Below are 27,463 nucleotides of genomic sequence, written 5' to 3'. Positions count from 1 at the left end.
TCTTATTGAATGGCGGGGCAAGCTCGAAGGGCTAGATGGCCTACTCCCGCTCCTATTTCTTATGTTCTTATTATGTTCTTTCCTCATAAGATCTTCCCACCATACCAGGCAATATCCTGGTAAACCTCTTCTGCACCCTTTCCAACGCCTTCACATCTTTCTTATAATGCAGCGACCAGAACTGTACGCAATACTCCAAGTGCAGCCGCACCAGAGTTTTGTACAGTTGTAACATATTTTATCCAGTAGCGAAGCAAGGGCAGGTTTGGGGAGGAGGGGAGAGTGGAAGGGACATGGTGAGGCCATTGTCCTTAGGTAACTCCACACATTCTGGCTTCAGCAGATATTTTACCCTGCTGTTAGCGCTGAAGAGAGGAAGCTGCATCCCTCACCTCTGTGAAACTTACAACGGAATATTTTCCCACTTGCCTCGTTTTGTGGAGCGTAAAACATCATGAAACTCAAGAGTGGGGTGAGGCATTCCAATCAGACCTCCTTACCTGCTGCTAGAAGTGAGGGAAGTGCCACGTGCTGAACCACATCCTCCAGTGAGAAACACTGACGTGCAATTAGAATGGCGATAAACGTAGCCAAAGAGTCGTGGAAAGAAAGATCACTCACCTACCAGGAGATAAAAAGAAAACAGCAACCAGTGACTTGCAAAAATGAACATGTGCATGGTTAATGATTGGGGAAAGATTTCAACAACATTCCTCTATGAGGAGAGGAGGGAAAAGAGGGAGAGAATAACTGCAAAGCTCCTTTAAGTTACATAGGCAAACGGGATTCCAAATGTATGGGGCTCATTTGTTAGGGCTCCTGAGATGCTCTGAGTCATCTGCCTACATTCACACTGATGTCTACCACAATGTGTTGATGTGCAGATGCCGGTGTTGGACGGGGGTGGGCACAGTAAGAAGTCTCACAACATCAAGTTAAAGTCCAGCAGATTTATTTGGAATCACAAGTTTTTGGAGTGCTGCTCCTTCACCAGTTGATTGTGAGACAAGTGTTGGAATAGCTCAGTGTCTAAACCTCCATTCTGGTTTGTTTCCTACTCCCTGACTTCTCTGCTTAGCGTTTCCTCAGCATCAACTCTAAGGGGTGCACGAACAATGTCAGACACCACGCCTTGTTCATGACTTCTTCTAATGTCCACTTCAGAATATTAATACACTTTCTGAAGGTACAAATTCACAGTTTACATTGTAAAAGAAACTTACGAGTAAATTCAGATGTTTTATTCTTTTACGTGATGTGACTGATGCTCGTAAGGTCAGCATTTGTTGGCCATCTTTAACTGCACTCGAGAATGAGGATGGCGCACCATGTCCTTGAACTGCTGCAGGTCCACCATAGTATTGTTTGGGAGGAGAGGTAGGTAGGGTCGTTCACACACGCCTTCTGCCCTTGTCCTTCTAGGTGCTGGAGGTTGCTGGTTTGGAAGCTACTTGTCAAGATGACACATACTGCTACCGATGGTGCACAGGTGGTGGACAGAGTGAATGTTTAAGGAGGTGGGTGAGGCGCTGATCAAAATTAATTTAGTCTATTAGTGTCATCACACCACAATTAAGTTACTATGAAAATCCCCTAGTCTCCACACTCTGGCACCTGTTCAGGTCCACTGAAGGAGAATTTAGCATAGCCAATGCACATCGGGGGGGGGGGCATGGTGACACAGTGATTAGCACTGCTGCCTCACAGCGCCAGAAACATGACTATTTGTATATAGAGTTTGCACATTCTCCCCGTGTCTGCATGGGTTTCCCCTGGTTGCTCTGGTTTCCTCCCACAATCCAAATATGAGCAGGTTAGGTTGATTGGCCGTGACAAATTGATCCTTAATGTCAGGGGGATTAGGAGGGTAAATACGTGGGGTTACCGGGGTGGGACACGACCTGGGTAGGATTGTTGTCGGTGCCGGCTCGGCAAGCCAAATGGCCTCCTCCTGCACACTAGATTCAATGATTCTCTAACAAGCGCGTCTTTCGGGCTGTGAGAGAAAGCCCTCAGACATAGGAACAACATGCAGACCCCACACAGACAGTGACTCAAGCCGGGAATCGAACTTGGCGCTATGAGGCAGCACTGCTAACCACTGTGCCGCCCAGAACTTGAAAATGCAGAACTGAATAATTGGGATGACTCAACCTCAGCAATCTTCCTGCGGGAGCAAGTGCCACAGGGTCATTTGCTAAGGTCCATTAATGTTCAGTGAAAAAGGTCAGTGAATGTAAATTGTATTGCTTCTCCTTAACATCATCAAATGGAAGTAAATATAGCCTTTATGAATTGTTGAGAGTTTATAAATCAAGCAGCACTCCTGCTAAAGTGTAAATTAATTCCAGATAATTAAACGTCACTCTTGTCTGTGAAGGAATCTCTGAAGTTAATGGCCTGCAAAAGGAGCAGAGGAGATGCACAGGTTCACTGATCTTATGTACCCTGTGTGAACTGAGCTGCCTCAATTAACTGGACCCCTTTCTGCTGGGAGCTCACCAGAGAACAGGGAGATTAAGACAACGTGAACTTACATCTACACTGCAGAGCAGATCATTGAATCCCCAGACATGGTTTGAGGAGCAGCAAAGAGCTTTAAGAACACCAAGCCATTCAGAACTTAGCACAGTGCAGCATGCTGTCAGCTCAGCACAGAGATTAGCTATATCATTGATTCTGCAAAACAGAAAACAACAAAGAGCCAGAGAAAAGATGTTAGAGTTACTCGGTGCAGAAATCCTGAATGAGACAGTCAGAAAATCATTTTCCCTTTTCAGCTATTCAAATAACGCCTTTTAAATTTTAAATGTTACGGAAGTGATCAATGTCTGTACCTCAGGAATATTTATGGCTGTGTCATAAATATACGAACATACAAAATGGAGGAGAGGGCTAACTACAGCAAAGGATTACACGATGAATGGTAGCACCCGGGAAAGATGAGACAGCCCTTGGAATACATATCCACAGGCCAGCAGGGCAGGGAGATAAGGTGGTTCGGAAGGCATCAGGGACGCTTGCCTTTATTAACTGAGGCACAGAATAAAGGAACAGGGAGGTCACACTGGAACTGAATAAAATGCTGGTTAGACCACAACTGGAGTGCTGTGTGCAGTTCTGGTCACCACATTCTCAGAAGGATGGAGTTGCGCTGGAGAGAGTGCGGGCGAGATTTACCAGGATGCTGTCTAGGCTGGAGAGCCTGAGATATGAGGAAATATTGGGTGGGCTGGGTCTGTTTTCCATGGAGCAGCCAAGGGTTGAGAGGGGACCTGATAGAGGTGTGTAGAATTATGAGGGACGTCGATGGGGTAGATAGGAAGGCACCTTTTCCATCAGTGGAATGGTCAATAACCAAGGGGCAGAGATTAAAGGTAAGAGGTAGAAGACTAGGAGGGGAGATAGTCTGGTCAGAGCATGGAACTCTTGGCTGATAGGGTGGTTCAGTCAGGAACTCTTGTAACATTGAAGAAGTATTTAGATATTCACCTGTGCTGCCATACCCTCAGGGCTCTAAACCAAGTGCTGGAAAATGGGATTAGCATAGTCAGGTCTTTGTTTGCCAGTGTGGACATGACAGACTGAATGAATGAATATATGACTCCATGAATTAGGAGCAGAATGGGCCAGTTGGCCCCTTGAGCCTGAACTGCCTCCGTTCAATAAAATCATGGCTGATCTGCTCATGTTGTGTTCCACATTACCCATCTACCCCAATAGCATTTGATTCTCTTGCCCAACAAGAGTCTATCTACCTCCACCTTAAAAATATTCATTGATCCTGCCTCCCTGCCTACGAGGCAGCAAGTTCTAAAGTCACACAACCCCCTGAGAGAGACAAAATCATCTCCTTCTTTCTGTCCTAAAAGGGTGACCCCTGGTTTTAAAGCATTCTCTCCTAATTCTGGACTCACCAGCTGGTGACAGTGGGAATGAGGGCTTTTTGGGTACAGAGCATCTCACCCCAACCCGCTTATATTCTCCCTTCGCACTGGAAAATAGTCCTTGAGCCTTGTGGCTGGACACATTCTACTGGATCTAACCAGCTTGAGGGACATCATACTTCAGCCATGTGGGGAAACTAGAGAAACTGAGATTGTCTTTCTAGGAGCAGTGAAGGTTATGGTGAAATTTGGCAGAAATATTCAAACTTAAAAATTATTTGATAAGAAAATTAGAAGAAAAGTTTCTACTTGCAAGAGAATCAGAGGACACGTAAACTTTAAGTCATTGGCAAAAGAAGCAGTGATGACATGAGAACATACATTTCTACACTACTGAGAGGGTAGTGGAAGCAGATTTATGAATAACATTCAGAAGAAAATTAGAGATGTACTTGAAAAGGAAAAATAATCCAGGGCTATTAGTGCTAGCCCAGGCATAATGGGTTGAATGGCCTCCTTCTCACTGGTGTGTCTCTATTAAGATGAGTAAGCACCATTAAACATGCTGCTGACTTAATCTGAAGTGTTAAGAAGACAATTGTTTACAGCAAGCTTCGCTGCCTAAAACCTTTCCCCAGTCCCAGATTAACTGCTGTGGAACATTTGTGCATCAAATTTTCGACAGATAAACAATTCCAACATTAAGCCATCTCCATGGAATGAGAAATAAAAATCTTGTCCTGTGAAATTTCCACTAACATGAACCAAGCGATCCCAGAAGTTTTAGAAGGCAGTTGCAAAACTGGCCCATCTTGTCCCTGACAGAGCAATCCAAAACTAAATCCACTGCTCTTACCAAAGCCTGCTAAACACTGTCACAATGGCAACTGGTTTGAGAGTTTTCAAATCTGCTGTGTGCAAAAGGTGAAGGGCCCAGATGACGATAGATTGCTCTCTCATTTTCTCCCCTTTGAGGGGGAGATTTTTACCTGAAGATCACTACACCTCAGGTGAGGGGCTCGTTTGAGAAGGTGAGATTGATGGCCTGATTCATTAAAGGAGATGCACAGTTCCAGATCCAGTTCCAACTATCTTACATAACTCAGTAGCTTTTTTACCTTATGTACCTCAATGTGATTATTTATCTTATGTATCTCAATGTGTCTATCAATCTTCTATATCTCAATGTGCCTTTCTATCTTCTGTATCTCAATGTGCCTTTCTATCTCCTGTATCTCAATGTGCCTTTCTATCTTATGTACCTTAATGTGCTTATCTATCTGTTCTGTTAGGTTGTCAACAGGAATCTTTATGTAGGATCCTCACAGCCAGCATTCCGTAAGAACAGAAAGGATGGACGCACTCCCTAACTGTGCCATTCCGCTCCCCTTTCATAAGATTCACCCGTCACCTTGGTGATCTCTACCTGTCAGTGTCCTGATGTCCCATGCATACATTCATGAGTGCATTGCACACAAAGCTGTAACGATTGGCTGCATTGTCGCTTAGGATCTTCCCCAGCATGGAGTAGTTGACATTATGAGCCGATGGGTTCTCGATGAAGTCCAACATGAAGTCTGGATCCCACAGTAAGTTGGAGTTGGAGGGCTGCACGTTGCTATAGATGGTCTGCTTAACCTTTGAACAGGCGCTACTGAGGATAAGAAAATACATCTCATTACATTAATGTTACACATATAGACAAGTCAATATTCCAATCAGTGATATAAGCTATTCCCACGTACTGCCTGAAAATTGTGACAAGCGTTTGGCAGGCTATCACACAACGGGAAAAGGAAAATAAAGAAAATGTTGAGGCAACTTTCTACCGCTATTCGGTCAACTTAATTCTATGAATGAATACAATTACTTGTCATGGAGGAGGAATGGGAGCACCAACGAATAAACTTATTTTGAAGCATTTGTGTAAGTAAAACTTAACTAAATTACTCTTTCCAATTGGACATGTGTGAGGCTTCACTGGAGCTAATTGCTTTGAATGGAACAAAAAAAAACAACTCTTTATCTGTGTGATTGCTTATTCAAATCTCTCAGTCTTCAGCGTCAAATAGCAAAGCAGGGTCCTCACTAAGAAGATATCTCACTCGGAGGGACACAGTGACACATTGTCTGGACCCAATATAACATTCTGGAGAGTAAGGTTCGAATCCCACCATGCCAGATGGTGAAATTTGAATTCACTGAAAACCTGGAATTAAAGTTTACTGATGACCATGAAACCAATATCGATTGTCAGAAAACCCATCTGGTTCATTAAGTGCTTTAGGGAAGAAAATCTGTTTTCCTTACCTGGTCTGGTTTACAAGCGAATCCATATAATCCCATCAAATCCTTACAATGCAGAAGGAGGCCATTTGGTCTATCGAGTCTGCGCTGACTCTCCAAAAGACCATCTTGCCCAGGCCTAAACTTCACACTGTCTCTGTGTTTAACATGGCTAATCCACCTAACGTATAAATCTTTGGACTGTGAGAGGAAGCCAGAGCACCTGGAGGAAAGCCACATAGAAACAGGGAGAACATACAAATACCACACAGTCACCTAAGGCCGGAATTGAACCCGGGTTCCTGGCGCTGTGAGGCAGCAGGGCTAACCACTGTGCCACCGTGCTGCCCTCAGCAATATGGTTGACTCTGAAATGGCCTAACAGGCTTCTCAGTTCAAGGGCAATTAGGGATGGGCAATAATGCTGGCCCAGTATCATTGCCCACATCCCATTAATGAATAAAAAGAAATGGTTACTGGCCAAAGCTGATACAGAGAACTTCAAAGTTTCTGGCTGCAGGCTTCACCCTTGTCTCGACTGGCTTAGAGAGATCAGGTTCTCAATAAACAGCACTTTCAACAACAAGATACTTGGAAAACCTTGCAGCTCCAAATGGGAACATTTCATGGTGTTGATGCTACATGAAACTGATGACTGTTTGAGATGCTGTACGGCACCAATCCTAACATATTTGAAACAGAGTTCCAACAATTCTCAAAGGTGAAAATTTTATCCTGGGTGATGGCGTAGAAACATTGATTTAGCTGCCGATTTTACACCCTGTTCACCGCCTTCTTCCATTCACTTAAATGGAATGTAACTCCATCTGGTGTGAAATAGACATTCAATTCAATATTGTCCACTTCAAACCTTGAGGGGCAAGGTTGAAAGGAAATGTATGCAACATGCGTTTTACACAGGGGTTACTGGGTGCCTGGAACTCGCTGCGGGGGAGGTAGTGGAAGCACATATGATAGTGACTTTTAAGGGGCGTCAGGTCAAATACAGGAATAGGAGGGAATAGAGATATACGGTCCCCGGAAAGGTAGTGGGTTTTAGTTCAGACAGGCAGCATGGTCGATGCAGGCTTGGAGGGCCGAAGGGCATATTCCTGTGCCGTAATTTTCTTTGTTCTTTAAACCATCGCCTAAAGTTAACATTATCCCCAAAGTGTGTGGCGGTTCTATGTTGATACTGTTTCTATACAGCATTCATCTTTAGTGACTGGAAATTATGCTTTGGTATCCAGTTGTGTATAGTACATGGAAAGCAAAGCCTAGACTTTCAGGTTATTCCCAGTTGGGTTCACTGAACCAGCCAAGACAACAGTCAAGCCTGCAGCTGGAAACTTCGAAGTTCTCTATATCAGCCAGTCATACTTTATTTTATTCATTCATGGAATGTGGGCAATAATGCTGGGCCAGCATTTATTGCCCATCCCAAAATGCCCTTGAACTGAGAGGCTCGGCCATTTCAGATTCAACCACATTGCTGGAGGGCAGCATGGTGGCACAGTGGTTAGCACTGCTGCCTCACAGCGCCAGGAACCTGGGTTCGATTCCAGCCTTGGGTGATTGTGTGGTGTGTGTGTGACATTTTCCTTGTTTCTGTGTAGCTTTCCTCCAGGTGCTCCGGTTTCCTCCCATAGCTCAAAGATGTGCTGGATTGGCCAGGCTAAATTGCCCCTTTGAAACTTGAATTTGTTTCTGATTAAGCTTATTTCAGGTGCTTTTTCTGAACAACGAGCTTGTGTAATCATGTTTCTTATAACTAGTAACCATGCCTATTTTTACCTAGATCAACAAGTCCCACAATTTCAGGATGGAATCATCGTATGATTTTGAACTGCTGGAGCCATTAATATTCTGCATCTCTCACATATCAAAGACTGTATCTTAGCTTTATATTTCTTCAGAAATTAGAGGTTGACCTTTTACTAATCTGCCCACTTAAATTATTATTCAACTGCAATGTATTAACATTTCATGCAAATACTTTGGAAGAATTTTGACAAGAGAGGCATTGTTTGTTTGATTTGCAAGATAGGCTGAAGGCAAACCAATTTACAATGTAGGTAGGGAAGGACATCATTTTCTGCTGTTCTCTGGCTGGTAGGACACATCAGAATCTTTTCTCCACTGGCCAGCTGACAGATCAATCTGCAAAGGTGTGCTTCAAGACTAACGTGCAAGGCAACAACCCCAGAGACCCCACTGGATTTCTTGCTATCTTATATTGTTGGCCTCTAGTTATGCTCTTCCCCCAAACAGGCAGCAATTTCTCTCTATCCATTAGGTCAAAACCTTTCATAGTTTTGAAGACTTCTATCAGGTCATCCCTTTTGCCAAAAGACTACGCCTAACCACATTTTTCTGATATGTATACACGCTCTTTTCTGGTATCATTCTTGTAAATCTTTCTGCACCTTCTCCTGCGCCTCTATATCCTTTTTATAAAATGGTTAGAGCTGCTTATTCTAAAAGTGTTCTAGTCAAGGCTCAGTACAGGTTTAGTATAACTTCCCGACTCTTCATTTCGATCCATCTTGAAATAAAACCTCGTGATGTGTTTGCTATTTTTAAAAAAAAGCAGCTTTGTTAAGCTCTGGTGCAACTTCTAAACTGATGTATTTCTACTTCAAGATTCCTTTGTTCCTCTACCCTGCCTAGTCTTTCAAGTAGTAAATAGTACCCTTCTTCCTACCAAAATGTACAACCATAAGACATAGGAGCAGTATTAGGCCAGTCGGCCATCAAGCCATTCAATTATGGCTGATATTTTTCTCATCTCCATTCTGCTGTCTTTAACCCCTGATCCCCTCATTGATCAAAAATCTATCTATCTATGTCTCAAAGACACCCAGTGACCTGGCCTCCACAGCCTTCTGCGGCAAAGAGTTCCACAGATTCACCACCCTCTGGCTGAAGAAGTTCCTCCTCATCTCTGTGTTAAAGGGTCTTCCCTTTGACCTGAGATTGTGCCTCACATTTATTCGTGTTAAATGCCATTTGCCAATTATTTGCCCAATCTGCAAGTTCATTAATGTCTACCTGCAACTTTTACACTCTACCTCGGCATTGACAATACCATCACCGCACGTGTCCGCCGCCACCACCTCCACCACCCCCTCCCCCCCCCCCCACCACAGCCCCCGCGCCCCCCACACTGCACTCCACCACCAAATTTGACAATGTTCAGAAATGCAGGATCTTTAGCCTGTGCTCACCGTCCAAAAGATAACCAGCGGATGTAGTATGTGGGAAAACCCAGATGTTATCATTGGACGTGAACCTGAGTTAAATACATTTTAATAAGTTTAAATATAATTGTTTAATATATATATATAATATACGACAAGGTGGATACAAAACTGGCTCGGTCAAAGAAGACAGAGGGTAGCAGTGGAAGGGCGTGCTTCTGAATGGAGGGTTGTGACAAGTGGCGTTCCACAGGGTTCAGTGCTGGGACCTTGGCTGTTTGTAATGTATATAAAAATGGTTTCGAGGAAAATGTAACTGGTTTGATTAGTAAGTTCGCGGACGACACAAAGGTTGGTGGATTTGTGGATAGCGATGAGGACCATCAGAGGATACAGCAGGATATAGATCAGTTGGAGATTTGGACAGAGAGATGACAGATGGAGTTTAATCCCGATAATATGAGGTAATGCATTTTGGAAGGTCTAATACAGATAGGAAACATACAGTAAATGGCAGAACCCTTAAGAGTATTGATAGGCAAAAGGATCTAGGTGTACAGGTAGACAGGCCACTGAAAGTGGCAATGCAGGTGGAGAAGGTAGTCAAGAAGGCTTATAGCACGCTTGCCTCATCAGCTGGGGTTTAAATATTGAGTTTAAAAATCGGCAAGTCACGTTGCAGCTTTATAGAACCTTAGTTAGGCCACACTTGGAATGTAGTGTTCAATTCTGGTTACCACACTACCAGAAGAATGTGGAGGCTTTAGAAAGATTTACCAGGATGTTGCCTGGTATGAAGGGCATTAGCTATGAGGAGAAGCTTGGTTTGTTCTCACTGGAATGATAGAGGTTGAGGGGCGGCCTGATAGAAGTCTGCAAGATTATGAGAGACATGGACAGAGTGGATAGTCAGAAGCTTTTTCCCAGGGTGGAGAATTCAATTACTAGGAGGCACAGGTTTAAGGTGCGAGGGACAAGGGTTAAAAGAGATATACGAGGCAGATTTTTTTACACAGAGAGTAGTGGGTGCCTGGAACTCATTGCCGGGGGAGGTAGTGGAAGCGGACACAGTAGCGACTTTTAAGGGGCGTCTTGACAAATACATGAATAGGATAGGAATAGAGGGATATGGTCCCCAGAAGGGTGGGGGGTTTTAGTTAAGTCAGGAGGCGTGGTCAGTGCAGGTTTGGAAGGCTGAAGGGCCTGTTCCTGTGCTGTAATTTTCTTTGTTCTTTGGAACAGTCTCTCCATGCTGTATACTGAGCCCTGACGTATATTCGAACTGCATTGACAAGACATCACATCGGCATCGTTTACAACAGGTTCACCTGTCATGGTAGTGGAGTAAAACCCCTGGGGAAGAGGAGCATGGCCAGGCAGTAGCCTGGCAATGCCCCTTGGCACAGGTTGGCACTGCCAGATTGTCACCATGCCCTTGCCAACCTGACAATGCCAGGGGCAGACCCTAGTGGGAGCCCCTCATGGGATGATTTATTTGTATGTGGTGGTGGCAGGAGTGGACATGGGAGCTGGGGATGCCGGTGTTGGCCATTTACCAGAGGTAGTGCCTAAGCCACAGGCCGAGGCTGCCATACAAAGACAGGCGGTTGGTTGCAGGCTGGGCCTCTCCTACTGGGGTTCTCAACAGAGGCCCCACCAAACAGGGGTTGCCTCCCCCCACGTCCCCTAACCCCCAACCCGCTTGAACCATTTGGTGATTGTCACCTCTCCAACACCCCCCCATGATGTTGCGGCTCTGCCTGACCGGCCTGGGTGTAGTCACACTGACTCATCTTTGAATGTGGCATCCATGCTGCTTTTTGTTGGGAACTGCTGCAGTCCAAGTGCTGACCGCACTCCCAAGTGGCACTGCTGGGATTGGAAATCTGCCGGACATTGGTGGGCAGGGGGTGGGTGGGGTTGGCTCGGAGATTCACAACACGAGCCACTTAACCGCCTACTGACCGTAAAGTCAACTCGTGTGTCTCAGAGGCAGGTTCACCGCCAACCTTTCAGCCACAGAGTGAGACCACAGCCACCTCGAAACATTTCAGCCCATGTTGGTCCAGAGGCAGACTTGAACACTTTCATCAGCACATTTTGTTTTAAGTATGCGATGTGTGAAGAGAGAGATACAATCAGAATGATACTGAGTCATCTGTATGACTGTAAGCAGTGACTCAATGAGCATCAAGGATATTTTGGCCTTGGAGGGAGTGCAGAGGAGGTTCACTAGGCTGATACCAGAGTTGAGGGGGTTGAGCTATGAGGAGAGGCTGAATAAACTAGGCTTGTACTCGTTAGAGTTTAGAAGAATGAGGGGAGATCTCATTGAGACGTATAAGATGATGAATGGGATGGATAGGATAGAGGTGGAGAGACTCTTCCCGCTCAGAAAGGATAGTAGGACTAGGGGGCACAGCCTCAAGATAAAGGGGGGGCGGTTTAGAACGGAGTTGAGGACGAACTTCTTCACTCAAGGGTGGTGAATCTTTGGAATTCTCTGCCCGTTGAAGTGGTGGAGGCTGCCTCGCTAAATATTTTTAAGACGTGGGTTGATGGGTTTTTGATAAGAGAGGGGATTAAGGGTTATGGGGAGAGGGCAGGAATGTGGAACTGAGCCACGACAGATCAGCCATGATCTTATTGAATGGCGGGGCAGGCTCGAAGGGCTAGATGGCCTACTCCTGCTCCTATTTATTATGTTCTTATCAGTTTGTACCCACTCTGTTTAAATCTTCACTTTTTAAATTAAATGAAAGTTGACCTGAAAAGTAAATTTTTAGTTCAGCTGTTCAATCCTCTCCAATAGGTGTTGCGAATTTTGAAATGCTCCTTAATTCAATATTGTAATTACAGCAGGTACAAGGCTAACCTTGACAAATCAAGTCAAAAGTATTGCTAATTTGACAAAAAAAGAGTGGTCCTGTGTCACATTCCATATAGTGATTAATTGCAATGGAATTACTGAAATGCTGGGTTCCTTCACATAATAATAAACTGTAACAGTAGACATCATGTATGTGACAGGAGATAATGTGCCAAAGTTAATATTTTCTTCTCAGTAAATACTGCAATTTAAATTCCCACAGGGAGGAAGCGAGACTCAGCTTCCTTTTTCTTTATCCCATTCTTTAAATAAACACTCTTTCTTTTCCAGATGTTTAATCCCATTAACATTCTGCAAGTGCTTTTTTTTTGGCCGTAAATGTGAGCATGAAGAGAGGCAATTTATTGGTGGACATTCCTTGAAGCGAAGGGAGTTTCGGGGGGACAAGCGGAGTATAAAAGGAGGTGCAAATCCCACACCGCCTTCATTCGAAACAGCACTGCTTGTCCCTTCATCCTGATCTTCCGCGCCTTACAGCGCTGTGGATGCCTACCCCACAGACCGCAGCGGCTCACCAAGTCAGATCACCATCACCTTCTCAAGCGCAATGAGGGGTAGTCTATAAATGCTGGACCCTGTCAGGATTAGTCACTCCACACGCGAAAGAAAGATATTTCGCCGCACACAATTGCCGGGGCAAAAAAAGGAGTGAGGAAGAAAGATTGGGGGAAATGAACGTTCTCTCTCCCTTCCAATGGCTGATGGGACCACATGACATCCACAGAGGTTGGGCATTGACCAAGATGGAGGGGTGGGGTGCCAAGATAAAACAAAACAGCAGAATAGTAACCGTTGCTATTTAGTTATTAAAGCACACACAAGTTTTAAACATATGAAAACCTGTGTTTTCAAATTTAAACCATTTTGTGAATGCGTTATCTTACACATGGGAATTTCACAGGGGAATTTCACAGCAATTTCATTGCAGTGTTAATGTAAGCCTTATTTGTGACTAGTAAATAAACTTAACTGGGCCTAACTAAGCTCTGTGTAAAAATGTGGCCATGATGTGAGGTGCAGTTTGCCAGTAATAATCAAACTGTCCCTCAGCCTGTTCAGCTCCAGATTACAGAAGCACCATGCTGATGTTCAGGAATGTTCCTGCAACTCCTCCCTCCCCCGCTTACTGGTCTTCCAATCGGGATTCCTGCCGGTTGATGTGTCCCTGTCACTTGAAAGTTCACTTCCTTTCCCTCCCAGAGAACTGTGAGCTGGGAAAAAAATTAATTAGGTGAGCGTATCTTGGAGCTTCAGAGCCTGTTTCAGGACTTCCCCGACAAAACCTTAGCTCTGTGCTCACCATTATGGCCTTGGAGCTCAGGACATCAGTAATGGGGAAGTTGCTAGAGTCTATTATCAAGGATTTCATAACTCAGCATTTGGAAGGCAGTGGTATAATCAGACAAAGTCAGCATGGATTTACAAAAGGGAAATCATTCTTGATGAATCTATTGGAATTTTTTGAGGAGGTAACTGGTAGAGTTGACTGAGGAGAACCAGTGGATGTAGTTTATTTAGACTTTCAGAAGGCTTTCAACATGGTCTCACATTACAGACTGCTATGTAAAGTTAAAGCACGTGGGATTGCAGGTAATGTCTTGAGATGGATAGAAAGCTGGTTAGCAGATAGGAAGTAAAGAGTTGGCATAAATGGTTTTTTTCCTGATTGGCAGTCAGTGACAAATGCAGTTCTGCAGGGATCTGTTCTAGGGCCCCCAATTGTTCACATTATATATTTAATAATTTGGAAGAGAGAACTGAATGTATTATCTCAAAATTTGCAGATGATACAAAATTGGGTGGGAGGGTGAGCTATGACAAGGATGAAGAGATGCTTCAGTGTGCTTTGGACAGGCTGCATGGCAGGTGCAGTATAATGTGGACCAAGGCCATGTTAAATTCTCCCTTAGTGTACCCAAACAGGTGCTGGAGTGTGGCGACCAGGGGATTTTCACAGTAAGTTCACTGCAGTGTTAACGTAAGCCTACTTGTTACACTAACGAATAAACTTTAAACAAAAAAAAGTGAGGTTACACTCTTTTGTACCAACAATCAGAAGACAGGATATTAGTTGAATGGGTGCATATTGGCAGAGGTGGATATTCAGCGAGACCTTGATGGCTTTATGCATCAGTCACTGTAAGTAAGTGTGCAGGTACAGCAGGAGTAAAGGAGGCAAATGGAATGTTGGCCTTCATAGCGAGGACTGAGTATAGGGATATGGATGTTTTGCTCCAATTGTATAGGGCATTGTTGAGGCCACAGCTGGATATTGTGTGCAGTTTTGGTGTCCTTATCTGAGAAAGGATAACTTTGTTACAGAGGGAGTACAACAAAGGTTTACTAGGCTGGCTGATTCCTGGAATGGCAGATCCATTATATGAGGAGAGACTAAATTGATTAGGATTATATTCACTGGAGTTTGGAACAGTAAGAGGGAATCTCATAGAAACTTATAAAATTCCAACAGGGTTAGACAGGGTAGATTCCCAAACACTGATCCCAGTAGTGCAGCAGTCTAAAACTAGGGGTCATAGTTTGAGGATAAAGGTTAAACCTTTTAGAACTGAGGTGAGGAAAAATTTCTTCTCCCAGAGAGTGGTGAATGTGTGGAATGTGTAACTAATGTCAAAACATTGTCTGATTCCAAGAAGAAATTAGGTATAGTTCTTGGGGCTAAAGGGATCAAGAGATATGGCAGGGGCAGCAGAGGGAGGGGGGGAATCAGGATATTGAATTTGATGATCAGTCATGATCAAGATGAATGATGGAGCAGGCTCGAAGGGACGAATGGCCTACTCCTGTTTCTCGTTTCTATGACTCCAAAATCTCATCCCCCGACTCTACCGGGGTCATGACCGATGGGCTAAGAACTCCTCCCTTACGGTGTTTCAGAAGATTCACAGTGAGAGATTAGAATATTTTATTATATCACAGTGGCTAAAATACTTTGATTTGTAAACCTGCCCACAACCAGTCAGAGTGTTAAGAGTCCCAACTCAACAAAGCTCAATAACTCAAAACCGTAAGAAAGGCTGTCCTCACAACGTGGAAGGTTGATATCTCAGTGAACTGTAAAGTGCAGACACAGACCACAGATTCGTATCAGCCTCCACCTGATGTTGATCTCACTTTATTTCTCAGAAGAAAGATAAATGCAAAAAACAAAAACCCACAAAACAGAAAAAGGCAGGAGGAGAAATGGGAAATATTGAAGGAGGGGAGAAGCATGAGGGGAGGAAACAAGAGAGGGGAAAAGTGTGAGGGGGGAAAGAACCAGGGGAAATAGTGAGGGGGAAAGAATGAGGAGGAAAAGTGAGGGTGAAAAGTGAGGGGAAAGCATGAGGGGGAAAGAGTGAAGGGAAAAGAGTGAGGGGGAAAGAGCGAGGGGGAAGCGAGCAAGGGGTAAAGCATGAGGGGCAAAGAGTGGGGGGCAAAGAGAGAGATGGAAGAGCGAGGGGGAAAGAGCGAGGGGGGAAAAGTGAAGGGGAAGAGATGTGCAGGTTAGGTTGATTGGCCATGCTAAATTGCCCCCTCGCGTCCGAGAGTTAGCAGGGTAAAACAGGGTTATGAGAATAGGACCTGGGTGGGATTGTGGTTGGTGCGGACTTGATGGGCCAAATGGTCTCCTTCAGTATTGTAGAGATTCTATAAAAGTACGAGGGTGAAACATCAGAGAGGGGAAAGCAAGGAAGGGATGTGAGCGAGGGGGTGCAAGAAAGAGGGTGAAGGAGGGAGACATGAGAAAGGGACCACAAGAGAGGGAGAAGTGAGAGAGGAAGAAGTGACTGAGGGAGAGGGAGGAAGTGGGGGAGGAACAGGGGATGGGGAAGGGGGAGAGGGAAGGATTGGGTGAGAGGAAGAGAGCGAGGGGTCATTAACAGACAGGTCACTCTGAGTCATTCTCCTAATCTTGTAATAACCAACTCCGGAATAACACAGGAAGATTATCTGGTTCCCTTCAGGCAACATCTGGAGTGCAAATATCTCGATGGCAATGACTTAAAACAAAAAACTTAAAAACAAACGAGATGAAGCTTGCTTTCAAAGCGCAGACCTAGAGATATGAGGAGGCCGCAGAATAAGAAATATGACTTGTGGAAACAAGAGAATCACAGAGCACTGGTTTGAACCCTTTTCAAAGTCACTCTGTTCATATATGTGCTGGCTAAAGTTTCCAATCCAAAACGTCAAATTAGTGTCCACAGGGGATCATTCATACACACACTGTGAAAATACATCTCACCACAACAGAAGAGTGTTGCAGTCGCAACAGGTTATTTCAAACGTTTTGGACACAAATCCTGGGATTTCTGGGTCCACTAGAAAAAGAAAGGTACAGAATCTGGAAGTTCTAATCCAAGCCATGTGGCAAGGCTCCAATTAGCACATTCACTGTGATGAATTATTGTTGATGTTTTACAAAGGCGTGCTGCAGACAAGGGCCCCTTTCAAAATTAATCACAAAGGATTATAATTAGCTGTTTGTTCGACAGAGTTTTTTTTAATGTATCTTTGCAACACATAGCAGGTGGGAGAAAGAATGCGAGGCTTGTATTAATATTGCATCTTTCACTATCTCAAAGGGTGTCTCACAGCTCTCTCTACAGTCAAGTTGTAAAGAAGTACCCATCTTGGTTAGATGTGACTCAAAGATGAACAATCAATAGAGGAACTCTGAAATTAAGCAGTCACTTGCTAAGACAGAATTTGAATATTACTAAAAAGAAATGCATAAACATTGGCCGTACCTCCCAGTGATTGACTGACTGAATCAAACAGCATGTTCCTTTGGTTGTTTGAATTCAGCAGAGTAGAGACCATACTCAGCCAGCCTGTGCTTGCAAAATCCAAAGCAAAACATCTGATGTTAAATGCAATTCTGTGATTGGGCAGCACTTGCTGAACAATGCTGAGTGCACCAATAGCTACACTAACAACCAACATACAATAAAAAGTCCAGCTTTTAACACGGTGTATTTACACTTGCTCATTCATCCACACACACCCATTCTCTGCAAACAAGGGATATGTTTAAGCCTTGCACCTTTACTGAATTACCCAAAAGTTTGGGAACCCAATAATTCTGGGCACAGGTGGTTAGGACTGCTGCCTTACCACTTCTGGAACGCGGGTTCGATTCCCAGCTTGGGTCACTGTCTGTGCGGAGTCTGCACGTTCTCCCCGTGTCTGCGTGGGTTTCCTCTGAGTGTTCATGTTTCCTCCCACAGTCTGAAAGACGTGCCGGTTAAGTGCATTGGCCGTGCTAAATTCAACCTCAGTGTACCTGAACAGATGCTGGAGAGTGGCGGCTAGGCGATTTTCACAGTAACTTCATTGCAATGTGAATGTAAACCTTCTTGTGACTAATAAATAAACTTTAACTTTTCTTGAATTTCAATAGAAGCACCTCAGTTGATTCAATGTCAACTTGTCAACCACTCAGCATTCTTTTCTACTGTGGTATAAACTGTTGTGAGCATTTGAAATTTGACATTCTCTTACTTGTCCCGAGAAGATAAATTACTTTGGTAACAGGCTCCCATTCTCAACAATACTGAAACTCGGTATATAACAAACAGTAGGTGAAAGTCTCACCCTGGGGGCTCAATTCCCCCCTCCCCAAACCTTTCACAGGGTGGCACGGTAGCACAGTGGTTAGCACCGCTGCTTCACAGCTCCAGGAACCTGGGTTCAATTCCCGGCTTGGGTCACTGTCTATGTGGAGTTTGCACATTCTCCTGTGTGTCAGTGTGAGTTTCCTCCGGGTGCTCTGGTTTCCTCCCACAGTCCAAAGATGTGCGGGTTAGGTTGATTGGCCACGTTAAATAAAATTGTCCCTTAGTGTCCTGAGATGCATAGGTTAGGGGAACCAGCGGGTAAATATGTAGGGATATGGGGATACGGCCTGGGTGGGATAGTGGTTGGCGCAGACTCAATGGGCCAAATGGCCTCTTTCTGCACTGTAGGGTTTCTATGATTCTATTCACTCTTTAAACAGCTCAGACATGACACGTGATTGGTGGAACGGCAAATTGCGCGGAGGGTGTGGAGAGTCTGCAGAAGGATCTAGATAGGCTGGGCGAATGGGCCAGGAAATGGCAGATGGAATTTAATGTTGGCAAGTGCGAGGTGGTCCACTTTGGTAGGAATAATGGTAGGAAGGACTATTACTTACGTGGCAAAAAACTGCAGCAGGCGACGGTGCAGAGGGACCTCGGGGTCCTTGTGCATGAGTCGCAAAAACCCAGCCTGCAGGTGCAGCAGGTGGTCAGGAAGGCGAATGGGATGCTGGCCTTCATAGCGAGGGGGATTGAATATAAAAGTAGGGAGGTCTTGCTGCAGCTGTATAGGGCATTGGTGAGGCCGCAGCTGGAGTACCGTGTGCAGTTTTGGTCGCCGTACTTACGCAAGGATATTTTGGCCTTGAAGGGAGTGCAGAGGAGGTTTACTAGGCTGATACCGGAGTTGAGGGGGTTGAGCTATGAGGAGAGGCTGAATAAACTAGGCTTGTACTCGTTAGAGTTTAGAAGAATGAGGGGAGATCTCATTGAGACATATAAGATGATGAATGGGATGGATAGGATAGAGGTGGAGAGACTCTTCCCGCTCAGAAAGGACAGTAGGACTAGGGGGCACAGCCTCAAGATAAAGGGGGGGCGGTTTAGAACGGAGTTGAGGACGAACTTCTTCACTCAAAGGGTGGTGAATCTCTGGAATTCTCTGCCCATTGAGGTGGTGGAGGCTGCCTCGCTAAATATTTTTAAGACGCCGGTTGATGGGTTTTTGATAAGCGAGGGGATTAAGGGTTATGGGGAGAGGGCGGGAATGTGGAACTGAGCCACGACAGAGCAGCCATGATCTTATTGAATGGCGGGGCAGACTCAAAGGGCTAGATGGCCTACTCCTGCTCCTATTTCTTATGTTCTTATGTGATTTCTTAAGTTCCGCTATCTTTAAATATGTCAACACACTGAGCGAAATGCATATGCTTTCAATGAAACTCACTTCTATTAAGATTCCATTGGGAAGGATTCCAGAACAGAAAATTATCTCAAGTAAAAACAATCATTATTTGGAAAATAAAATTAGGCTGCCAAGCACCTCTGTTTTGCTTCTTTTATTCAGTGAGTTGAAGTGGTGCTTCGTGCTGAATAAATATTAACTGAGGAAATGTCTTAACAGCAGAAGAGACCAGCCAGTTGCCCCACAGAGGAACTTGTTTCAGGTTCTGGAGCACAGGTACTCACCTGAAAAGATCACCAAACTTGCTTCTTAAGTGACTGCAAGATACATAAAGGTCATACAGGTAGGCCAGAATGCATCTTTCGGGAGAGGAGCATTCTGAAGGATTGACAACATGCTTTACTACCCCACATAGCCTGCAAGAGAGAGAATACAGAGAGGAGGTTGGAAGGGTCAGACAGCAGAACGAAAGAAACAGACTGTTCAGGTATCCTGACTTTACCGGGAAGCCAATAGTTGGGGAGTTGAGGGACAGCGTCAGTATTTCCAAGTGACTTGACCTCCATTTACTGATAGCAAAGGAGACATGCCCTTATCCATCCCCTTCCCAATGTTGACTAAATGTCAACCTCACTCTTGGGCCTTACCAGACTCAATGTTAGCCCAGCTTGTTGTGCATAACACCAATGGGATTGGATGCTCTGCTGAATTTATAGCCCACTCCATACTGCTCTTCAATGAAGACAGTAATTATGGGACGAGGTGCAAAATTGTAACTGCCCCACCTGGAATGCATGACTGGGGGGATAGATCCAAATTCTCCCCCTCCAGGCAGTGTAATGCTTGTCAACATGCCCTCAGGTTTAGGAGAACATTATGACGAGGCAGAATGACACGCAGGATGTTCCCAGCATTCCAATCGCAGGGATTGCCTGGTGTCGGCTCAATGTTTCCAGGTCGACCTCTGAAACCAGCTTCAACCAGTCTACGCAGAGGCCAGAGTGACGGCAGCTAAAACACCCAGTACTGCAGCACGTGGAGTCACTCCCCAACCACCAGGGCACACATTTTTAAAACATGCTGACTGTTGCCCAGGTAACCTCCATCGATAGTCAGATGCTCCTTCCTAGGGTAGAAAAGTCAAGCACTAGGAGGCATGGGTTTAAGGTGTGCGGGGAAAAGTTTTGAGGAGATGTGCGAGGCAATTTTTTTTTACACAGAGGGTGGAGAATATTTGGGACGTGCTGGCCGAGGGGGTGGTGGGAGCTGGTACAATAGTGGCATTTAAGAAGCGTCTAGACAAATACATAAATAGGATGGAAATGGAAGGATATGGACTCTGTAAACGCATAGTTTTAGTTTAAGCGGGCATCATGATCGGCGCAGGCTTGGAGGACCAAAGGGCTTGTTCCTGTGCTGTACTGTTCTTTGTTCTATGTATGGAACCTGGTCATCTATATGAATCGGCTCAAGGGGAAACAGTGAGTGACTCTGAAATGCATCACAATTGTTATAAAAGGTGTCAGAAATGGTGCAATTCATGCACACCATTCTGCTTCCCACTGTTATGTTTCAAACACTGACTTGTGTAATCAGAGCCACCATTCCTTTACAGTTCCCCATGCTCGGCTCTCAAAGAGGCCATTTTTACACTGAGCATTAATTGTGGGGTGTGATAGGCCAGCAAGTCACATCGCACCTTTCAACATAATGAGACACCCAACTGTTCATCACCGACAAGGGAAAATGGGAAAGAGACGGAACACTGGGTGGCAATTTCAGCCAGAGGGAGGTGAATCTGTGGAATTCATTGCCATAGAAGGCTGTGGACACCAGGTCATTGAGTGCATTTAAGGTGGAGATAGATAAGTTCTTGATTGGTAAAAGGACCAAAGTTTATAGGGAAAAGGTGGGAGAATGGGGTTGAGAAAATTATCAACGACGACTGAATGGCAGAGCAGACTTGATAGATCAAATGGCCTAATCCTGCTTCTGTATCTTATGGTCTTAATTGGTAGAAGGATTAAAGGATGTGACCGAAGGGGGTGGTCAATGAGATTACATTCTGAGGAGATTTTAGAAGAAGACACCAATGTTTCAGAGCAGAGGGGTTTAAGAGAGAAAATTCCAGAGCGCAGGGAGGCTGAAGCGATGGTGGCTGAGAATGAAGAAAGACACAGGAAATCCGAGAGTCAGAAGGGTGGAGTACATGAGCTGCAACGTAGGACAAGAGGAGTGGAGAGTGAGACAGTGAAGAGTAAGATTTTTGAAATTTGATATGTTGGGAGACGGTGAGTCAGCCGATAATCAGTGAGGGCAAATGAGCAGAGATTGGTAAACAAGACATGGCAGCAGTTCTGGATGAGTCAAGACTTTTAGTAAGATGGAATTCTGGAGGCCAGTCCAGAGAACGTCATATGAGAAGAATAGGGAATGCAGATTCCAACAATGACATAGAGGCAGTTTGAGTGAGGAACCAGACTCAGAATTACGGTACGGAGCTTCTGGCGAGGGCCAAAAAGACCGTGCCATCATTTTAACTGTAAAATAAGCTAAAATTTAGCTCTCCAAACAACTCCAGAGCCCAAAGTGATAGCAGGGAAGTTAGGTTGAGTGTCAAGAACATATCAGTTAAGAACTGAATGGGCCAGGGAGTGAGTTTTGGGTACACCAGTCAAGCCATTGATGACAGGCTGGCTTATTTGGTGCAGGTGGGCACAAAACCCATTGGGAGATGAGTGTCATGGAGGAGAGCATGAGAGTAAGATCGATTGGTGGACAGTGTCAAAGGTCACAGATAGTTCAGGCACCACGAGTGGAAGCAGATAGGACGTCAGTGGTCACATTGACCTGACTGACCATCCTGATGTGACTAGGGTAGAAGCAAACCATTCAAACAGGATGTGGATAATGAGTTGGCAGGGGGTTAGGAGGCAACATCACATTGGAAGGTTAAAACAGTAAGCTCATAGTGTAGCAAACAGTAAGAACAGAGACTATATAAATTCACAGTAACATTTACCAGCATCGGAGACTATATGAAGCAGAGTAGATGCAATCCTAATGGAAGGCTTTGCAAATGCCCCAGTGTCTGATGCACTAGTGTTCAAGTGTTAAATATACCGTAGATGCTCAGTAATGGTCTGATCAATTGTGCACAATCTCAGTTATAATGCATAAACCATGATCGTGCAAACAAATATTGGGGAGGCGATGGCCCAGTGGTATTGTCACAGGACTATTAATCCAGAAACTCAGCTAGGGATCCAGGTTCAAATCCCACCACACAAATTGAATTCAATAAAAAATATTGGTACTTAAGAATCTACTAATGACTGTGAAATTATTGTCGACAGTCAGAAAAACCAATTTCGTTCACCAATGTCCTTTAGGGAAGGAAGTCTGCCATCCTTACCTGGTTTGGCCTACATGTGACTCTAGAACTGCCCTTGGGCAACTAGGGATGGGCAATGTATGCTGGCCAGCCAGCGACAGTACATTATTATCAGGAACGCAATGAGGAGATGGCCTAGTGATATCATCGCTCGACTATTAATCCAGAAAGTCAACCAATTTTCTGGGGGGCCTGGGTTCAAATCCTGCCATGGCAGATGGTGGAATCTGAATCCAATAAAAAATATCTGGAATGAAGAATCTACTGGTGACCATTGCTGATTGTCAGAAAAACCCATCTGGTTTACTAATGTCCTTTAGAGGAGGAAATCTGCCGTCCTTACCTGGTCTGGCCTACATGTGACTCCAGAGCCACAGCAATGTGGTTGACTCTCAACTGCCCTCCAAGGGCAACTAGGGAGGGGTAGCCAGTGATGCCCATGTCCCACAATGGATAAAATAAAAACTTTACCTTGAGTCAGCTAAAGCTTAGAATGATCAAAGTTCAAGCGTCATCCCTCACCCTTCAAAGACTTGTGCCGTCTGGTCGGGGTTGAGCACGAGGCAGGAATGGTAGCGGCGAAGCACGGCCACGATGCAGAGGCACAATCCCGTGGTGTAGCTCCCAGCCAAGCTTGAGGATTTCAGCAGCAACTCCGCTTCCACCACACTTAATTCATTCAGCAACTTGAGAAGTTCAATAAGACACACAAGATCAAATCATTAGCACGCACAAACAATGGGTGAATAATCAATTGGCCCTCAAGCTGGTATACTCTGTCCAGTTTGATTTGATTTAATTTATTAGTCACACGCATGAGACACAGTGAAAAGTATTGTTTCTTGTGCGCTATACAGATACAGCATACCATTCATAGAGGAGAAGGAAAGTTTATTTGTTTGTGCCACAAATAGGCTTACATTAACACTGCAATGAAGTTACTGTGAAAATCTACTAGCCACCACACTCTGGCATTGAAACTGAGGGAGAATTTAGCAATGCATCCAACCAGCAGGTCTTTCACACTGTGGGAGGAAACCGGAGGAAACGTATGCCGACACGGGAGAACGTGAAAACTCCACACAAACAATGGCCCAAACCGGGAACCGAACCCAGGACCCTGGCGCTGTGAGGCAGCAGTGCTAACCACTGTGCCACCGTGAGGGTGCAGGATTTTTTTGTCATATTGTAGTCATTGTATGACTACACACAATGTATGACTACAATATAGTCATATTGTACAGAATTATTGTAGTCATAGCTATGGTGTAGAGAAAGATTAGTTTAATATAAGGTAAGTCCTTTCAAAAGTCTGATGGCAGCAGCAAAGAAGCTGTTCTTGAGTTGGGTGGTCTGTGATCTCAGATTTTTGTAACTTTCTCCCAATGGAAGAAGGTAGAAGAGAGAATGTCGGGGGTGTGTGGGTCCTTTATTACGCTGTCTGCTTTGCCGAGGCAGTGGAAATTGTAGCCAAAGTCAATGGGTGGGAGGTTGGTTTATGTGATGGACTGGGCTACATTCACAACCTTTTGTAATTTCTTGCAGTGTTGGGCAGAGCAGGAGCCAGACTGAGCTGTGATACATCCGGAAAGGATGCTTTCTATGGTACATCTGTAAAAATTGATGAGAGTCATAGCAGACATGCCAAATTTCCTTAGCCTCCTGAGAAAGCAGAGGCATTGCTGTCCTTTCTTAATTACATTTCTGAGCATCGCACTTCAGAAAACATACCTAAGCCCCGGGGATGGAGTTAGAGGCTGGGGATGGGGGACTTGAGTTGTTTGGAGAGGCGACGGAGGTTGGGATCGTTCTCCTCAAATCAGAGAGGGGAAAGGGGCGATTTGGCAAAGCAGCTCAAAATCAATAGGAGGGGTTTTAACAATGTAAATAAGGAGAAACTAGTTCCACCAGCCGAAGTGTCAGTAATCAGAGGACACTGAGTTAAGAAGATTGGTAAAATCATCAGGGAAGAGATGAGAATTTTTTTAATGCAACAAGTCATAATAAACAGTAATGCACACGGCCTTAAAGGGTGGTTATAGCAGTTTCAGCAGTAATTAAGCTGTACAAGTACATGAAAAGAAAATCAATTGCAAAGGAACTAACTGGATAGCTCTTTCTTGAGCTGGCATAGGCATGATGGGCTGAATGGCTGTTTTCTGTGCATATGATTCTATACACTGGATGTGAGAGAGCAGAAAATAACAATTTCTGATGACTTAATGAGTTTTCATTGTTGGCTGATGACCCAGTGTTATCTGTGCCACTAATTCACACATGCCAAAGGTTGGATGGACGGATCAACACAGATTTAAGCCTCGACAGCTGCGACAACCGGCCTAGTTTGGGCAGGGGAAAAAGTAAAACAGAACCATCCAGGGCTGTCACTCCCCGACAACTTGCTGTAAAGTCCAGCTGTACCAAAGTCTGACAGAGTCAGGATATTATTTGGCTGCTCTGCCCTGCGCTGTGCAACAGGCTGTTGACATTAAACATCCGAGATGTCCGTATTTTCAAAGACTACTTAATGCTGCCGATTTGCTGGGATCTGTGGAGCAAAGGTCACTTCCTTCAGGAAAGAAAAGGGGAGTGAGGAAAACGGAAGGAAAATAACGGAGAAGGATGCGACCTTGTGCCAAAACGGTGCGGTGAGCAAAAATGAAAGGAACCATTTTGACAAAAATGAGAACCCTATTGCTTCCCACATCTAGAATCATAGAAATCATAGAAACCCTACAGTGCAGGAGGAGGCCATTCGATCCATCAATTCTGCACCGACCACAAACCCACCCAGTCTTATTCCCATAACCCCATGTATTTGCCCTGCTAATCCCCCTGATACCAGGGTTAAGTTAACATGGCCAATCAACTTAACCTGCACATCTTGTGGACTGACATCTAGTCAGGGCTGTCCCCTCATCAACTTGCCTTATGAAATAAAATGACTTGAGCCTTCAAAGATGTGTGGAAACTAATTAGACCTGTTTTGGACATGAGCTTAAAATGAGTAAACCTTGAATCTCAATGTGTCCACTGGGCGTGTTCCAAAAACAAGCCAATAGTGGAGGACGTTCTACTCTTTGGACAATACACTGAGAAAAGTCTTTCTGGTGTATGAGAAAGTAAAATGGTGGCTACCCATTTACAACCCTTTTAGTTGGATTGATAAGACCAACCCAATAAGAAAAAAAACTTGCATTTACATGGCACCGTCCACGACCTCAGAATATCCCAAAGAATTTGACAGACAATCAGGTAAATTAGAAGTGTCGCCACTATTGTAATGAAAAAAAAGCGACCAATTTGCGTACAGCAAGCACCCACCATCAGTAATGTGATAATGACCAGAAAGGCTGCTTTCATTAAGGCTGATTGAGGGATAACCATCAGCCAGAATTCCACTGCCCTTCTTTGCAGAATCATGTAAGATCTTTTACATCTACTGTGAGTCCAGAAAGGGCTTCAATTCAATGTTATATCCAAAGGATGACAAATTTTGTTTCCATCGGGGCTGTGGCCAAGCAAAGTATCGAACAGGGTGAGTGACAGCTGGAACAGGGGGAACCTCCATTTTAGCACTGGTGCCTTTACTCTTTGGCAGAAGTCAGCAAAGATGTGCATGCCAAATTAGCACCACTTTTAAACAAAAACGTCTCTCACAGCTCTGCTCGCGAGAGCCTTTCCAAATCTCGGGCCCTCTGTGCTGAGATAAAAGGGAGGAAAATGGGAATCTACCGAACCAGTAATTACGTGAAGGCTATCAAGTGGCTGAGAGTGTGTTTGATCACAGACGCTCACAGGCTGGAGAGCTGGGTGACACGCCCGTAACCACCACAGTATAGTTCAAACGTCTTAACAACTTTGTCCCAAGCCTTTGGCCTGTTGTCGGGACACATCGCAGGCTTGTTACTGCAACCTTACCTGGATGGCAAAGTCAATAAGACCATTGATATTAAGGGCGCACTCCATCATATCGAAGATGAGCTGGATGTGGTGAGCCAAAGGCAGATGGTATGAAGTTCCTGAGGCAAAACTGGTGATTTGTTCCAGGACATTACTGGAAATCTGGAAAGGAGATTAAAAATTAATGTTCTTTTTTTCCACGCTCACCAAGTGTAAAATCTCATTTCCAGTATTTAGGGATGCGTATTAGCTCTAAATCCTTCCAGATTGTGCAGCAGGGATCTTGGCTGGCTCCAACCGTAGGATACACAGGAATTCTCTTACTGTAATCCAGCCATTGGGACACAACGTGAAAGGTTACTGGAGAACAGAACTGACTATAGACAGCAGCAGCACCAAACTGAAGTCTCTTGAAAGAGGTCAAACAGCCAAACCTTCACTGGAGCCAGCTGCTTTATTTCATTTTATGAGCCACGTGTCAAAAAAAACCCCTTGGTTACATCAGTATCAAGTAAAAATTTTTCATCTCTCATAATCTCATTTACATTGAGAGGCTTCTGCTGTGCGAACAGGGAGATTTTTTTCCTGTTCCCACACGTGTACATATCCACACACATGTCGATCCAGGTAGATGCATGTATTGATTATCTTTAAGACAGAGATAGATAGGCTCTTGATTATTAAGGGGATCAGAGGTAATGGGGAAAGGGCAGGAGAATGGGTATGAGAAAAATATCAGTCATGATTGAATGGTGGAGCAGACTCGATGGCCAAGTGGCCTAATCCTGCTCCTATGTCTTATGATCTGTCTTGTATCTGATTCCAAAGCCCTGATATGAAGTGACAGCTCAACCACAAGAATCAGAGTTATTTAAAGAGGCACCCACCCATTGCTTTCACAAGAGTACGCAGAGGAAGGCGGTTAACTCTTTATGTG

General features: G+C 44.6%; 1 protein-coding gene across 1 annotated transcript in view; it reads right to left on the bottom strand.

Moving 5' to 3' along the window:
• Nucleotides 1-27,463, bottom strand: part of LOC145341129 (mediator of RNA polymerase II transcription subunit 12-like protein) — a 564,757-nt gene that overhangs the window by 110,814 nt on the left and 426,480 nt on the right. The window contains 6 exon segments of the mRNA XM_080186002.1: nt 501-621; nt 2,538-2,679; nt 5,314-5,541; nt 19,514-19,645; nt 23,146-23,309; nt 26,545-26,688. Of these exon segments, the coding sequence (XP_080042128.1) occupies nt 501-621; nt 2,538-2,679; nt 5,314-5,541; nt 19,514-19,645; nt 23,146-23,309; nt 26,545-26,688 (931 nt within the window).

This window comes from Carcharhinus amblyrhynchos, chromosome 3 (genome assembly GCF_965287045.1).
Source record: "Carcharhinus amblyrhynchos chromosome 3, sCarAmb.v2.hapA, whole genome shotgun sequence".
Taxonomy (NCBI): Eukaryota; Metazoa; Chordata; class Chondrichthyes; order Carcharhiniformes; family Carcharhinidae; genus Carcharhinus; species Carcharhinus amblyrhynchos.
Note: the sequence above shows the minus strand (reverse complement) of the source record. Positions and strands in the feature narration are given on the sequence as shown.